Raw genomic sequence first — 17,149 nt, forward strand, 5'->3', positions numbered from 1 at the left:
TTACAGTAATCCAGGTAAAAGGTGATGAGGACTTGAATTAAGGTAGTAGCCATACCCTAAAATAGGAAAATATAAAAAAATATTCAGGAGGAAAAATCAACTGGAATTAATGGCTTATTTAAAGGAGTTGTTGAGTGAAAAGGGAATCAAACATAATTGCAAGATTACAAAACTAGAAGGAAGGTGATGACTTAATAAGAAATAGAGAAGTTAAGAGGAGAGGAAGATCCATTTAGAGGAAGATTTTATCTTTGCACATATTGAGTTTTGAGATTCCAAGAGGGCTCAAAGCTGTCCAGCAAGAAGAAAACATGGAAGCTAATGCATCTAAAGCATTCATTTTACCAAAGAATAAAAAGGGACATAGAGAGGTCAAGTGATTTGTTCAGGTTACGGAGGTAGTGTCTAAGGCAGAATTCGAACTTGGGTCTCCCTGACTTTATGCCTAGAACACCACCCACACAGCTGCTTCTACCTTGAACTCTAGGAAGAAATTAGGGCTAGATATTCCAGAGATAAACACTGTGCGTGAGATGACCAAAGGAGAAAATGTACAGGAAGAAGAAAGGCAGACTCAGTACAAACTTTAGAGAGAACCTATACTTTTGGACAGGAAAAAGAGGAGGATGGATTAATAAGGGATTCCAAGAATGGTAGCCAGTCAAGTAGGAGCAATACAAGGAGAGAACAATATCTTGAAAATTAGGAAAATTAAAGGTAAGCAGAAGGAAGTGGTGGTTAGTATTCTCAATGCTGGATCAACACAGAAAAGTCAAAGAAGATAGGGAATGGGGGAAAAACATTGGATTTGGTATGGGGAACAAGGAAAACAAAGACAATGAATACAGATTATTCTTTCTACTGGGTTGGCAGGTTTCTTTTTTCTTCTTTGCTCTTTTCTGATCTTGAGTGTTCTTTATGTCTGCACTAAATTCAAGAAGAAAAAAAAACTTTCTTTGCTTTACTCTTATGTTGGTTTCTTCTACACTCAGCTTTTCCTCTGAATCTACAAAATTCTAAAGAATCTACATTAAGGAATTTATCATCCCTTAAATTTTTTGCCAAAATATGAATGCTTAAAAGTAAGTTTTAGTAAATATATTTATAATTGAAAAAAAATGTTTTTAAGTTAAATATACTAAACATAAAAATCTTACAAACAAACCAAATTATATAGAATACATGCAAAGAAACTTTAGATCTTTAAAAAAAGTCATAAGATATATAGCAATAAAAGGAAATAAAAGATAGAAGTAAAGACCATAAATTGAAAAAAATAGGAGGAGTGAGGGAAAAAAAAGAGTAATTTTTTATTTCCTTTTTTAGAGTAGAAAAAAATTATAAAAGATTATAAATTATAAAATATATATAATTATAAAAGAGGGAAAGGGAGGGGGAACTCAGCTTTGTACTTCTAATCTTGATTGCCTTATTTTGCATTAGGGCTATTTGTGAACATTTTGTTTCTTATTAGATTATAAGATCCTTGAGGTCAGGAATTCTGTCTTATCTATTTCTATTTTCTTCAATGCCTCAAACTGTGTTTTGCACAGATTAGGCATTTAATTAAATGTTTTTGATTGGTCATGGTAGAAGAACCTCTCTATTTAACTGGGTTTCTGATTCTCCTTGCCAATTTAACATTCAAGCTCAACACAGTTCCTGGCACAAAGTGGGTGCCTCTTCCAGCAGTTCATTCTATTAGGCATTACAGGGGGAAGAAAGTTTTTTCGCTAAGATATTACTTTGTCTTCATGTAATTGATAGTCATTATAATATCAGAGCTAAAACATGTATACAAATAAATATGATACCCAATAAAAAATAACTCCCCAAGAGATCAAAGTGCTCTGGCAGTTCTAAGAATGAATGGAAAGATAATTTCTACTATAAAAAATAGAAAAAGTCATGGAGAAGACATTTGTGCATTTTTTTTTTAGTGAATGGGTAGGATTTGGCAACCTTTGATTAACGGTATATCTTCAGTAGGAGTTGAGAACACACACAAAAATAATGTGTAACTTGAGACCAATCAGCAAAAGTTGCAGACTCTGTGCTAGGCATTCAAAGACAAAAATGAAATAAATAGTTTCTACATGTGGATATTTTTTAAAGATGGTTAAGTTTTAGCATCCTTTAAAAATCTGAAAATATCTTCTCTATGCATCCTTCCAGTTTTTCTTAAACAAATGTGATCTTTCCATTCTTAAAATTGACAGAATACTTTGATCTCTTGTGTAGTGTAAATATTTGTGGATTTTTTAAAGGATGGATAGAATTTAGTAGGGGCAGCTCATGAACTAGTTTTGGAATATAGAATTCATCCACGTGAGATCAAATCTGGCTTCCAGACACTTCCTAGTTGTGTGATCCTGGGCAAGTCACTTAACCCTATTTGCCTCAGTTTCTTTCTTTGTAAAATGAGCTGGAAAAGGAAATGGTATACCACTCCTGTATTTTTGCAAAGAAAACTCTAAATGGGGTCACAGGAGAATTGGACACAATTGAAAAACTAACGAACAAGAATTTAGTAAATGGAGTGATAGGGGAAGGAGGCCATATTCCAGGAAGAAAAAAAGACTATGACCAAAGATAAGAATTCAAAGAAAGTGTTCAAAGAATAGTCTCAGTTTACTTGAAATATGAGTACTGTACAAAAAAATCCATTCAAAAAGATTCACATAAAATCAAAAAATTAACAAGAAAAAACAGACAAGTTTTTCAATCCTAGCAAACCTTCCCTTTTCAGAGACCCATGAAATGACTTTTTAAAAAAAAACGAAGCTTCTGAAGAAAGATAAAGTGCTGACAGAGCTGCAAACATAAGTGCGATTAATTCAAATTCCATGTATCAAAAATGATATTCGCTGGGTTTGTAGGTTTATTTCTTCTTCTTTTCTTTGCTCTTTTCTGACAATGGGCGCTTTTTGTGACTGCACTAAATACAAGGGAAAAAAAAAAAACTTTCTTTAGTTTACTATGATGTTGGTTTCTTCTGTGCTTTGCTTTTCCCCTGAATCTTATAAATGGGCAAAACACTAAAGTATCACTTTAAGGAATTTATCATCCCTTAATTTTTTACCAAAAATATGAGCATTTAACAGTAAAATTTAATACAGTTGTAATTGAATAAAATTTGCTTTTAAGTTATATATACCAAACACAAAAAGTCTTATAAACAGATCTATACAGAATACATGAAAAGAGATTTTAAATCTTAACAAAAGTCATATAAGATATATATTGCATTTATTTCATTTTTCCATTTTCTTTTTCCCCTAAAGGAGGAAACTTATGTTTGCTAAAATGGTTCCTGTTACTTATGATAGGGCATCAGGTTGGTAGTTTGTATGTAGAGCTGTGAAGAATAATGATTATTCAGTCATATTTGAAAATGACATCAGGCAACAACAAACTTCTAAAGTATCAAACCGCAGGCGATATCACCAACCAAGATGGGCATTAGAAGTAGCCTAAGACAAAAGGTCAGCCTTTAAAGAAGGTTCAGATAGTAAGCCAGGCCCAGAGACAAAGTGGTGGTTCCCTTGGCCATAATGTTAAACGAAGTAGTCAAATATCCTAGGTAATTCCCTGAGGAAGAAATTGTACTGAGTCTAAGATCATTCTTCATAGTCTCTCAAATAGTCTGTTTCTGTCTGCTTTTCTGTATCTCCTTCTCTCTTCCTTTCCTTTCTCTTCCATTTCCCTTTTCCCCTCTCTCCTATTGAGTGGTTTCAAAACAAAGGTGGTCTTAGGGAAAAATGACAGAAAATATATTGGGAAAAATGTGGTCCAGAATAAAAAAAAAAAAAAAAAAAAAAAAAAGAAGCCAAATGCTATCTTCATATCTTTGCAATGTTCCCCAACCTTAGATTTGCTTAACTGTATCTTTTAGAATTCCTAATTTCTTTTGGGGGTAAAATACTTCATATTTCTTCTGCACATACTTCCATTTGTATATGTTGTCTTCTCTGCCTGAGACTGTAAGTTCTTTGGGGGAAGAGACCATTTATTTCATTTTTGTCTTTAAATTTCCAATGCTTAGCACAGTATCTGACTTAGCAAATGCTCAATAAATGCTTCCTGCTTGGTCTCAAACCACACATTTTTGTTTTCTCAGCCCCTACTAAAGATACTGAAGTTATCAAACAATTGATTTGGGTGAGTAGTAATCAACACAGGTAGAATTAATTCACTTCCTAATTACTAGTGTTACTCCATTGCCAGATAGTGGAAATGTCCCAGCAGATATCAAAATGATTCTAAGACAGGAGAACGTTCTATTTTACTTTTTAGGTTTCTTTAAAGCATTATCTCATTTTACTGTAAAAATTCTCTAGAAAACTGTACAGGTGTCAGTGGGCGACTACGTATGGAAAGGAGGTGGTGATTTCAAGTGGAGGGAAGTGTAAAGTAAAGAAAACATGTTAAATTTAAAATTAGAATTGTTATAACAGTTTGAGGATTTTTCTAACATAGGCAAATTGCTAAAGCTGTAGTTCTATAGATGACACAATCTTCCAAACCCCCATATTGCTAGAGATTTTCCAATCTCTTTTATTTTTAATATCATTTGTTTCGTGTTATATTCTGAATTCAGCACAAGAGTGTTAACATGGACAGCATGAATTTTATTGTTTTTTCAGAAGGTTATATTTTTATCTTAAATTTAGTATTTTAAAATATTTCTCATATTCTTGACAGTCTATTTTACTAATAGAAGATCTCTCCTTTTATAATGGAGATAGATAGGAAATATTATTCACTTAAAAGAAACTTCATTTTACCACCTGTTTCATTAGAATGCATCTGTTTCAATAAATTATGTGTAACTCTAGTCACCAGAATACAAGAGGAACTTCAATATTTACTAATTACAATATTCCCTAAAATGATCTCTTTCTACATCAACAATCACCAACTCACACCACCATTTATAGTGCTTTTTTCAGTGAATGAATACCTAAAAAAAGGTATTCTTCCTAAAAAAGGAAGGAATTCTATTAGGTTCTAGGTGAGTATGTTCTAAGAGGTTATAGTCAATAGATAACTGTCTGTTATTAAGTTAGTAAATAATTACAGGAGAACTCCTCACTTAGGAGTGACATTAATAGAAGTAACTATGAGAGGTGGTTTGCCAAATCTAATAAATATGATAGCAAAAGAATAGTTGTAATGACATATAGGGATGTGCTATACTTGTCTTCCTCTCTGAGGTGGTAGCTAAATGAATTCCTTCTAAATGCAAGTCTCCTATCTAAAGAAATTGAAAGGACTTAAGGAATACTTTTAAATCTGTGGGGTTTATTAGGTGTGATGAAGGAATCTTATATTGGAAGGAGTAATCCAGGAAAGTCAAAAGAAACATAAAAATTCCAAGGAAATGGAAGAAAGCCATACATAATAAAGAAAAAGAAAACTATAATGTGACACAGAGCTTGCCACAACTCATCAAATATCCAAATCTTCCCCTACTTCTATGGATTCATACAGGAAAAAAATCACCAAAAGGACTCTAGGATGTTCTTTGGAGAATCCAAATTCCTGAGAAGAAAACTGAGGAACTAGAGAAAAGTAGAGGAGGATTATAGATAGTGTTTTTGTTTCTTCTCCCAAATGAATAAAAGTAATGACTTTTTAAAAAATAAAACTAAAGACAGAAAATGAAGGTCTGGCTATATTAGTAAGACCTACAGTGGAATATTAAACAGAAAATGGTGTCAAAGTCCTAGATTCAGTTTTTGTTTTTGTTTTTGTTTTTGTTTTGGATTGTGGCTTACTTTATTGGTGTAGTAGATTGGTAATGTATTTGGTTAAAAATTTGCCAAGGAGACTGAAGACTTTAAACTGAATTTTTGAGGAATAGAGCAAAAAATGTCTAGGTGATATTGCAAAATAAGATGCTTAGGAAGAGAATTATATGTGATCAATAAAGAAGTATCCAGAAGAGTTCATTCATCAATTCTGCAAATATTAAGGAAGTTGATTGGGAACAAGGACCAATTTATTATTCCCAAAGTGAACCTGAAATTTGCCTACTGTGTGCATGATCTTCTATGGAATATCTATGGAATAAAAATTATATAGGCCCTTGCTCAAAGGAGATTATAGTCTTTAATAGAAAAAAAATATATGTAAATAAATAAATAATATAAAGCAAAATTAATCCATCAATAGAGTTGTGGGGTGAAACACCAGAAGAAGAAGAGCACTTCTGACTGGGAATAAGAAAATATATACCTATATGTATCCTTTAGATGGGCTTGATCCCAGAATATCATAATGGAAGGGTATACTTGTTTAATTCAACTGAATTTCCAAATTAATTAATCTATGGAAGCAAGAGTATCATATGTTTAAAAATTTATGAATCTCTTTAGAAATCCACAAGTATGTGAAAGGAAGCATGGTAGAAAGTTTCTGAAAGGAGAGATGGGGAGAGTATGAATAAGGAAACATAAACTGAGAAGGGGGTAAATGATAAAATTTGGGAATTTTACTATGAGCAGCCAGGTCAGACTCTAAATCAGGTGTTTTAATCCAAACTAACTAAGAAGAACTGATTAAGTAGAAATTGCAGAACCTTGGAAGTTTCTGATGGGATGAGCAGATGACACTGACTACAGTCAGGTCTTGGACTTTTGAAAAACATTTCAGAATTCAGAGAAAAGTGAGGTATGATCTCATGGCTTAGAGACTCTACAAGGAATTATGGTTCAGTATGAATGAGAGATGCTTAAAAAGTGAAATTCTGACAATTCAGTTACAAATAATCCCTATGAGTGAAAAGAAATAGTTGAATAAATCAATGCTTCCTTTGGACTCTGGAGTTCAGCCAAAAGAAAGCAACCAGGAATAGTAAGGGAAGTAGAAATTATGCTATGTAAAGATCAGTCAAAAGAACTAAAGATGTTGAATCTAGAGAAGAGAGCACTTAGGGGGCAAATGATGATTGTTTCTAAATATTTAAAAGGTTTTCATGTGGTAAAGGAATTATGCTTGTTATTCTTGACCCTGGAAGACAGAATCAGGACCAGTCAGTGATTTAAACTGATGATAGAAATCCTCTTGTGAAAAATCTTTCCTACCAATGCAAATCTGTACTTTCTCTGTAATTTTTAGATTTCAAGAGCTGGCTAGGATCCTGAAAAGTTAACCTATTTACCTCAGGATCACAAGGCCAATATATGTCAAAAGCAAGACTTGGACCCAGATTTTCCTAGTTCTTTGTCCACAAGGCCATACTTCCTAAATGGAAATTACAAGGAGGTAAATTTAGCCTTAACATAAAGAAAATCTTCTTAATAATAAGAGCTGCCACCAAATGGAATGTTGTCTGGCATAAATATGACTGTAATCAAAACAGATTTTGAAGGAAAAACCAAGAAGCTATTAGAATTAATGGAAAATTCCATTGGAAGGTAATGAATTCTTTGTTGCAAGAAGTTTTTTCAGATGAAGATTAGGTGATGACTTTTTGGGTTACTGTATAAGGACTTCATGTTTGGGATAGGTGTTTTTAGGGAAGAGACTGAAAAAGGACACATATGGAAGAGACAATTATAGTAGCAAAGACAAATTGGAATATTGTACATTTATAAGTCTGTTAGAAGGAAAAAGTCTAGAATTGAGTGGGGTATGGGAAATAAAACAGCACTCAAGATTAGCATAAAATACTCAACACAGCCACCTGTAGTCAAACTGTTCTCTTGTAGTTACTTTTTCATTTAAGTGTTAGGCAATTTAGGCATTTTTTTTTCATGATAAATGTAATCTATCTATTTATACATATATATGTGTATGCATATGTATATATACACATAATATACATATTATATATTTTTCCCTAAAAAAAAAACTGATGTAATTGCAGATTTTAGTAGTAGGCGTCATATCCAGAACAAGTGAAATAATAATAATATGTTCACATCTGGAGTTTTGTGTCCTTTTCTGGGTACCACATTTTTAAAAAGATGTTAACAAATCAGAATATATACAGAAGATAATTACCAGCATGTTGGCCCATTTGAAAACCATAATGTGAACAATAGTTGGAGGAACTAGCAATAAGGAAGAGAAAACTAGGGATGATCTGAGAGCCATATTATTTGTGAAAAGCTTATGAAAGAGTTTTAGTTGTGTTCATGTTGCCTCAGGTCAATAGGTAGAAATTATATGGAGGCAGAACTCTGTCTTCAGCACAACTTAGCAAAAGACTGTCCAACAGAATAGGCTTCCATAAGTAGTGAATTCCCCGTTGCTAGTAATTGTCAGGTGTGGGCTAAGTGACCATCTGTGAAAAGTGCTGTAAATGGAATTCTTGCATAGGATGGAAGATTTAACTAGATAAGCCTCAAATCCTCCATCTAATTCCATTATTCTGATACACCATAGTATGGTGCAATAGATAAAGAGTGCTAGACTTGGGAAGAGCCTGGTTTCAAATCCTGCCATATTTAAACATGGGCAAATTATTTAATCTCTCTGAACTCATTTCCTTTTCTATTAAGTAGGGAATAATACTGATAGTTAGTAAAAAACAAGGTTTATTACAAATGATCTATGTAGAGTGCTTTGCCAACATAAAGTAATAATAATAATTTTGCATCAATTCTTCCTTCTAGGAACATTTTCTTGCATTTTAATATACTTGTGAATATTTTAGGTAATCTTATGAAAATTAATCTTTTGAATGATTGTATTTCTTATCAGTAAACACAGTATTTTTGCTGGTGACGTGTTTTATGTCTTCATTACCTTTATAACATGGAAATTAATTCATAGGGCAGAGCTCTGTTCTTCTTTTTGCTGAGGCATTTGGAGTTAAGTAACTTGCCCATGGTCACATAGCTAGGAAGTGTTAAGTGTCTGAGGTCAGATTTGAAATCAGATCCTCCTGACTTCAGGGCTGAGAGCTCTGTTTTTCTAAGGTTCTAATGATTTACTCATACAGTATTTTTAAAATGTTAATAGTTTCTTTTTTAAAAAAAGTGTTCTTGATTTTAAAAATAAGTATATATCCCAGAAGTTTTTTTAAGTATCCTTTTTTTATTCATTAGTACTAAAAAAAAAAGTAAATAACCATTATCAATTTAAATATCAACTTAGTTTTTATGTATACATGGCACTTTGTTGATGTGGAGAACAAAGATAATAATAATATTATTATTATTAATAAATATATGATATTATTTATCATATCATATGATATGATAATAATAACCCTATGAGCCTCACATCTCTAACTTGCAAAATTTTCTTATGTCATTTGACTATGGAGAAAGAAAAGCAGAAGGGAGAGATGTAATCCATGTAATAGAATGAAGTGAAAACCAGCCATTTAAAAATAATTTTACAAAGACACATGGATTGATTGAAAATGGATGTGAGCTGGAAGGGCCTTCTCATCTTTTGTCCTTTTACTGTAATTCCCAAGCCCAGGAAGCTATGCTTACCCAAATGTGGTTGGTATTATTCTGCCTTCCTCTCCCAGCCATATTTTAAAAATAATCTCATCAAGCAACAGCTAGAAAATATTCTTATCAGTTGGTTCTAGAATTAAATGACATGGTTGGTAGTGGATTTTTATGACAGCTTTATTCCTGGTCACTGTTGTACCTTTTTGTGCTTGGTTTCATTATTTTGGTTGTTTCAGTTTTCGTTCTTTTTTGAACTGCTTAGGGGAGGAAATGAGTCCATTCTAACATAACAATAGTCATCATTCTGGCTGAACAGATTGAGGTAATGTTTAAGACCTTCCTGGTTAGGATACCATATTGGGCTTCCTGTTTGGGAATGATAATAGCTATGAATCTCTTTTTTAAAAAAAGTAAAAAATAGTCTTTAAAGAGGAGGGAACAGAAGGTATAGTTTTCAGCTTGTAGCAGGCTTGACATCCTCCCAATTAACAAATTGTATTGGCAGTGACATTGACATGAGACAGAGTTGCTTGTGGTATTCTCACGTCTTTGCTGAGGGAATTTTTAAAAGAAAAAAGTAAACAGACCAAACTGGTTTTCAAAACCTTTTCTAGTGTAACCACATCAAAGGCACTGGATTGTTCAGAAGTTTAGAGGATTATCTAAAACTAATGCATTAAATGGCTAGATTGTTTGTCTAAGATCTTGCTTCAAGATCTTATACGCTTTGATTTTTTTTTTTTCAAAGTTTTGGCTTGGAAACCAGCAAACTTTTACAACTTGGTAACTTTATTGGGAGAATGGAGAGAAGTGGTTTCTGTCTCTTGTCATTCTATGTGCCTACAAGAACAGGTGCTAAATCATAACTGGCTTACTGGCTCAATTCACAGCCAAGGAACCATTCATTTGTTGAGCCCTGCTCTCATGAATGGCCATCTCGACATATGACTGGAGTTTCTATAGATAGTTTCTTATGGGGACAATAAAAATAAGTGGGTCAGCCAAAGGCTAAAGAAAAGTGCAGAAAATTAGTGTAGCCTGGAAACATATGGCACATAACCATGATAAAGCCATATACACTTGGATGAGTTAAGCTCTTAGGGTGCTAGAGTTTTTGAATATATAATAAAAAGTTTCTGAAATTGATAACTAAAAATTGTACTAGTAATGGAAATAGGGACAAATTCTTGTCTTGTTAAATATTTAGATTACAACTAAAAATAACTATATGGCTTTCTGGTTTTTTTATTAAAAAAAAAAACATATGCTAAAATAACCATGCCTACAAATAAGACCACTTTATTTTTTGTGTCATCCCTCAGAAATGCCAATAAGCTATACCATACATACTCACTATAAATTAAATTTATTTTTAAAATTTGGGGATTTAGGGATATTCTCATTTATTGAAATTGAGTTTTATTTTCTCTTATTATAAATCTTTGCTAGCCAAGACTGGGAAAAGGTTCTTAGCACTGACGAATTATGAGGCTGTTAATATAGCCAAACATGGGTGTACTTATACTTTTATTTCTTTTTTGGTTATTGTTATTCATGCTTTGTATAAGAAAAATGTTAAAGTAAGCAGATAAAGTACAGACAGTAGTCAAATGCTGTGTCTCTGCCCGTGGAGATATAAAAGGGGGAGGGGGGGGATATGGAACAAATCAAAATGTGAAACATAATAGTAAGGTCCCATGGGAAAGGACTCTGTGATTGTGGGGTGGCAGGCACTCTGCTTAGAGGCTGTGTGCTGGGGTGGGGGCAGTTCTGTCGCTGAGTCATGCGGTAGGAGGGGGGGCTTTTCATTCTCACACACATCCTCTCTCCTGATGTCACAAATCTATTCTTCAGTGGGAGAATTGATTAGCATTCATCGGGAGCCTTTGCAGGGGAGAAAGAAAGGGAGGTTGAGAAAGGGAGGTTGAGAAAGCGAGACAGTGGAGGCAAAGGGGAAAACCAGTGGCCACGGAGCAAGCGCTTTCCAGTCCAGACTACATTGAAACTTTAAACACAATCGAGGGGAAGAATGGGTATTTTATAACTGGGATCCTCGGTGACGTATGGCTGACTGTTCCCTGGCAGAGATCTTTATGGACCTGTAGCAGAGTGAAATTGAAGGCATCTGGGAAGGGACCGTAATCTACTGTAGAAGAGAACAGAGCCCCTCAATCACTGGCGCTGTAAATAAGAAACGGAGGGGAGTCAAAAGAAAGGGAATAGTGGAGGGGGGTACGCCTCGTTTGGGGGGGAGTGGGGTAAAAAGCATTTTTGGTGGATGGTATGAAGCCAGCCATGGAAACTGCAGCGGAGGAAAATACAGAACAAAGCCAAGAGAAAAAAGGTACCTAGAGTTCTAACAATAGCCTGTTTAAATCTTTTCTTTGGGGGTGCTTAAAAAAGGTTTAGACTGCTCTGTCACTCTCTTAGAACTTGCTCTTAAACAATCACTATTGCATCTTCAGCCTGCAGGGATTTTTCTTTTCTTTTCTTTTTTTCTTTTGCCTTTGAGAATTGACAACAGATTAGAAGGGCTGCTGAGTCCTCTGGGTTCTCACCCCAAATCTTTATCCATTTCTACCTGAAAGTAGTCCTTTCAGAAAAATCCTTATTATCTCTAGTAGAGAGACTGAGAAAGCTGATTAGGTTTTTCCCCCAGCCTATTTGTCCACAACTCAGTATTTATATGCTATTGCTTACAGAGGCTCTTGAGCTTTCAAAACATGTTATGATAACATATGTTTTCTGCCAATGTAGAATGGTATAGAAATGGAATGATAACAGAGTGCATGCATTGGATGCCTTATGAACCCCTATAAAACCCTCTTGATTTTTTCCCCAGTGATTTAGATATTTTCTCTTTTTTTTTTGACTACTAGAATCTCATGATAATATGACATGTGCTCCTAAAAAATAATATGTATTATGGTTTAACCCATATCTCCTGAAATATAACACATGCCTATAATAAATCCTGAAATAACAGTATTGTAAGGTGAATTTTAGTCCTGCTCTCTCCTTCCCCCACCCCCACCTAATGCTACTCTTATTAAAAGATTCAATGGTGTTTACAAGAAGGGAAGAAGAAATTAGATTCTTTTCTTTAAAAGAATCTTAGATCCAGGTCATGCTTCTCTTGGCTTTAATGACTTCAGCTTGGTGGAGAGAAAAAACAATCCAAGTTAATCATTTTGAGATAAGAAAATGGCAGAGGAGAGAGGCTTAATTAATCTCTGTGCTCCCTGGGTGATGGACTGATCACAAGTTGAACACTCCAAAGTGCAAATTCAGTCACTGCCAGATTACATCTCATCGCAATTTAGTCTGTCTCCTTTGATATGGTAGATTATTATACAAGTAGAAGCCACCCTTTCAATAGAGATGAGTCTATTATAGAAATAAGTCATATTAAGGTGGTTTATCATGTCATCATGGTCCAATGATGGTTGCTAGACAATAGTAGTTTCGTAAAATGGAATCACTGATATGCGTTAAATATTAATACCTATTATGCTGATTATATAGCATCTTGATATGATATAAATCATATCAAGCCTTTTCTAATAATCATTTATTAACAGTTTTGAAACATAAGCTTAAACATAAATTTGACAATCCATTTTTTTGTTTAGAAGAAGCTTTGTACATCCTTTTATGAATGAAAAATAAAAGCAAAATGGCAAAATGATGAAACCTGGGCAGAAATCAGTCCATTGGTAAGATGAGCCTGCAGGATATCCATAGAGTTGAAGGGCTTTGATTAAAATTTAAAAATTCATTTTTCAAGATCATCAGAGATAAACATTTAATAATCCTTTTGGAACATAATTGTATTATTACAGCTGATTTGATGATGTCATTGATATTTTTTTTTTTTTTTAGTAATTTGCCCCAAAGCCTTCCTTACTACAGAATCTTTATGTTTGAAATATGGCGTTTGCTAACAGCCAGAAAAACCATTGACTCCATATGAAAATACCCCTTATGAGACTCCCACAGCCACAGAGAAGCAATTATGAGCCAGAAACCTAAATAAATTCCTAAATTCATAATGTGGTTTCTCAGTATACAAACTATTAAAATGTCCTGGGTCATCATTATGTATAACAATAGGAAAAAAAAACCGCAGTTCAGTTGATAATCTCTTGGCCTTGTTTCAGAGCACCACACTATTTAATGGCTTTTGAAGGTTACCTTTTACAATTTTTGTACCATAAACAAATTATTTGATAAACACAGTGGCGTTTCATTCATTACAATGCATTGACATAAACTGCTTCTGTAGACCCAACATTATGTACTTGAAAACTAATCAGCTAGGTTTGGGCAATAAAAGTTGAGATAAAATATGATTCATGTGGGGGCTTGCAGAATTACAAAATTCAGATTTTAGACACATTTCAAATAATGTGAAATGGTCAATTATCAGATGATATCATCTGCACGCTGGCCTTGCATGCCCAAATGAATAAAAATAAGCAAACACAGAGGTCAGACTATTGATTTTGTTGATTCAAAGAAGTGGGAGGTTGCGATTGGTAAAGAAAACACTATAAATGTTAGATTGGAAAGAAGCCCAGTTATCCATCTTTATTTAGAAAAGCCAAAAATTTTTTAAAAAGCAAGTTTAGGTGTCAATTGCACAAAACCAAATCCCACAAAAATGTTTTCTTTTGTAGTGTCTTGAATTAATCAGTTTACAAAACATATATATATATATATATGTATATATGATTGGGGAAGGGGAAAGAGTATATTTAATGTATACAATTTAAATATTCCTTCAAATGTGATTTGGAAAATCATAATTTTTTTATGTTATAATGAACTTTTCCTTCAATCAGGACAGAAATCTGCATTATCTAAACTTGGGAAGTAATTTTAAAGCACATTTTACATCCAGTGATATCATTACTAAATCTAATTTTCTACATTCTGTCTTTTCACATATGGTTTTCAGTACATGCTGTCTTGTATCCCTTCTTTTTCCCTTCCCTTTTACTTCGAAGATCTTCAATTGAAATACTTCAGTCTTTTCTTCTTTCTTGTTATTGTCACTTGCCTAAGTCCTCAAAAATAATTTATTAATTATTATAGTGTATAATAAGTATATAAATGCATTTTACTTTCTAGATTTACATTATGTATTCTGAGTAATTAGCTCTACTCTTCCAGTGCCCCTTTAGTATCTTCCTATAAGTAAGAATACCTGACCAGCTAGTATGATTCTTCTAATTTCTCTATAAAAAGATAGTTCCTTTTAAGTAACACCACACTGACTTCTCAATCACCACCATATCACCTCTTGTTCTCTACTCCCTCTCTACCCTCTCCCATGACAAGTTTAATTAAAAAAAAAACTGGTCATCAGCTTTTTAAAACAAACTTACTGTAAAAAATGCCTAAGTTTAGGAATATTTACACAGTTTTTTCCTCAGAAAAACTACAGAATGATGAAAGCTTACTTGAGGTATTAAATGGATGTTTCTTAAATGGGGCTGAAAAATGTCCATTTTTTTACAGATGATATTTTCAACTCTCAGGCCTTTAAAATTGGTTCAGAATGGGAGAACCAAATAAGCAGATTCTTTGAAACAAAATCCATGGGCAGAATAAAATGCCTTTTGTAATTCTACACATCTCCTGAGAAATAGACGACCAATGATAGAGAGGAATTTGGTTTCCACTGATTTAAAAACTTTACATTTTTCACAATAAGATAGACTCTAAGCTTTTGAAATTGCTGGAAAGGACTTTTGTACATAATCACAGAGTAGGAAAAAAAAGTAAACATAGATATAATTTTATTGTACCAGAGTGTAAGATGGTCCAATTTTTTATGCTTTGTTATAAAGAAAATCCAAAAATCCATGTTAGAAATTATTTTTATTATAGGCTACCAGAAATCTTTAGGCCCAAGAAAATGGAATCCACTGCTCACTCATGGAGTTAGGAAGATCAGGCTTCTAGGCATCCTTGTCATAAGTCAGATGTTGGGACTCTCAGAATCAAATTGATTCCTTTGTCATGTCAGGAAAATAAAAATGGTAAAATAGAAACATCGGATCATTAGACTTTGATTTTTAACACATTGAAAACAGCAAACAAATGCAAATAATTCCTTACAGATCTTTAATGTGAATTTTATAGAACTAAATGTACTTTCATGAGGTTGTAGCCACAAAAACATTTAAATACATTTCTGTTTTTGCTGCTAGGAGTAGAAATTCTTTACATCGAATGTCTTAAACTGAAGAACTAAGCAAGTTTTCCTTGAGATATAAGGTCTCTTGAAATGAGGAAGTAAGCAAATATATGTGTATACATGTGTTTATGTATATATATTTTAAGCTGGTACTATTCAAAATAGCCTGTTTATTAAAATACTTTTGAAATATGTTTTTAGATAGCCTTTTTAAATTTAATCTCCCAGAGGTATTACACAGAGACTTGCTGATATAGTTTTTTACCTACTCTATGCTCATGGTGCTTTAACCAAAAAGGCTATCTGAGGCATAGGACATCTGGTGAACCATCCTGTATGTAAGAAAGCAGCATGGTGCACCAGATGGTACTGGACATATGCAAAGGACATAGCTTTTTAAAAGTAAAAACTAAAAGGAAAAAAGATTTCAGTAAGCCATTAGACCTACCTCCCATATATCTAAAATTACATTCCAAAGTATATTTTTCTATACTCAGATCTGTTACATCCTCTTTTCCCACCAAGAAAGTTATTCTGACATTTATCCCTTTCAAAATGAGTTTATAACATGATGCCAGGCTTGCCCTTCACTTTCCTTTTTTTTTTTTGTTATTTACTACATGAGTGAATTATTCAGAAAATGATTTTAAATAATATCTTTGAACATGTGCAAACATCTAGTGCTATATCAAGGCATAGCACTAATAATGAATGTATTGTCCTCCTTCCAGGATGATGTTATTTCCTCAGTTAATGAGACTCATTTTCCCTACCCCACAGTTGATGATTGATCTGTGGGAACTCTTTATAATAAAAGAGAGAGCATTCCTGATGTAGCCTCAATTAGGGGTCTAGTCTGTGACTCAAGGACAGAGTATATGTCCTGATAGATTCAGCTCATGACAGTGGCCTTGTTAGCACCATGCTTTTGTATAATGGTTTACTGCCTCAATGTCTTCAGTTGGTCTTATGATGGCTCTGGAGGAGAAAGCCCTTCCCTCACTTAAATTCACTTGCATATCATGACATCACTTTCTTGATGCCTTGGTCCTAATTCAAGAACAAAAAACAAACAACAATAATAACAGCCATTACCTGAGAGCTCTGGTGAAAATGCTGGGTTTAAATCTCAGCTCCAACACTTGCAAGCTCTATAACCCTGTGTAAGAGAGTAATTATTCTTGCAATACTTATTTCATAGTCATTGTAGAGATTACCCTTTATATACCTTAAAGCATTAAATTAGGAGTGGTTTGTGGTTGCAGCTATATTGTCTTGTCAAAATGTAAAAATGGACATGGAGGTAGGCGATATCTGTGTTCAGATCCTACCTCTAAAACTAGCTTTGTGACCCCCTCCACTTCAAGCCAGTTGAATTGTATGAGCCTCAATTTCCTGATTTGTAAAATGGAAGTACATATCATGAATTCTCACAGGTTTGTGGGAATTAATGAAATGATATGTGTAAAGTGTTTTGCAAATGTTAATGAATTATCCAAGTGTCAGCTATTATTGTTCTTAACAA

General features: G+C 33.5%; 1 protein-coding gene across 5 annotated transcripts in view; it reads left to right on the forward strand.

Annotated features, from left to right (window-relative positions):
* The window catches only part of GPM6B (glycoprotein M6B), a 216,190-nt gene that overhangs the window by 144,665 nt on the left and 54,376 nt on the right, over nt 1-17,149 (forward strand). Inside the window, exon 1 of one of the 5 annotated variants that reach the window (XM_031958989.1) lies at nt 11,276-11,763. The exons of 1 other annotated variant lie outside the window; for it this stretch is intronic. In XM_031958989.1, coding sequence (XP_031814849.1) covers nt 11,703-11,763 — 61 coding nt within the window. In that variant the 5' untranslated portion in view covers nt 11,276-11,702. Of the gene's footprint in view, nt 1-11,275; nt 11,764-17,149 lie in introns of those variants that run through there. 3 more of the 5 variants (XM_023500329.2, XM_031958990.1, XM_031958992.1) reach the window with 3 other exon arrangements.

Source organism: Sarcophilus harrisii, chromosome 3, assembly GCF_902635505.1.
Source record: "Sarcophilus harrisii chromosome 3, mSarHar1.11, whole genome shotgun sequence".
Classification (NCBI taxonomy): domain Eukaryota; kingdom Metazoa; phylum Chordata; class Mammalia; order Dasyuromorphia; family Dasyuridae; genus Sarcophilus; species Sarcophilus harrisii.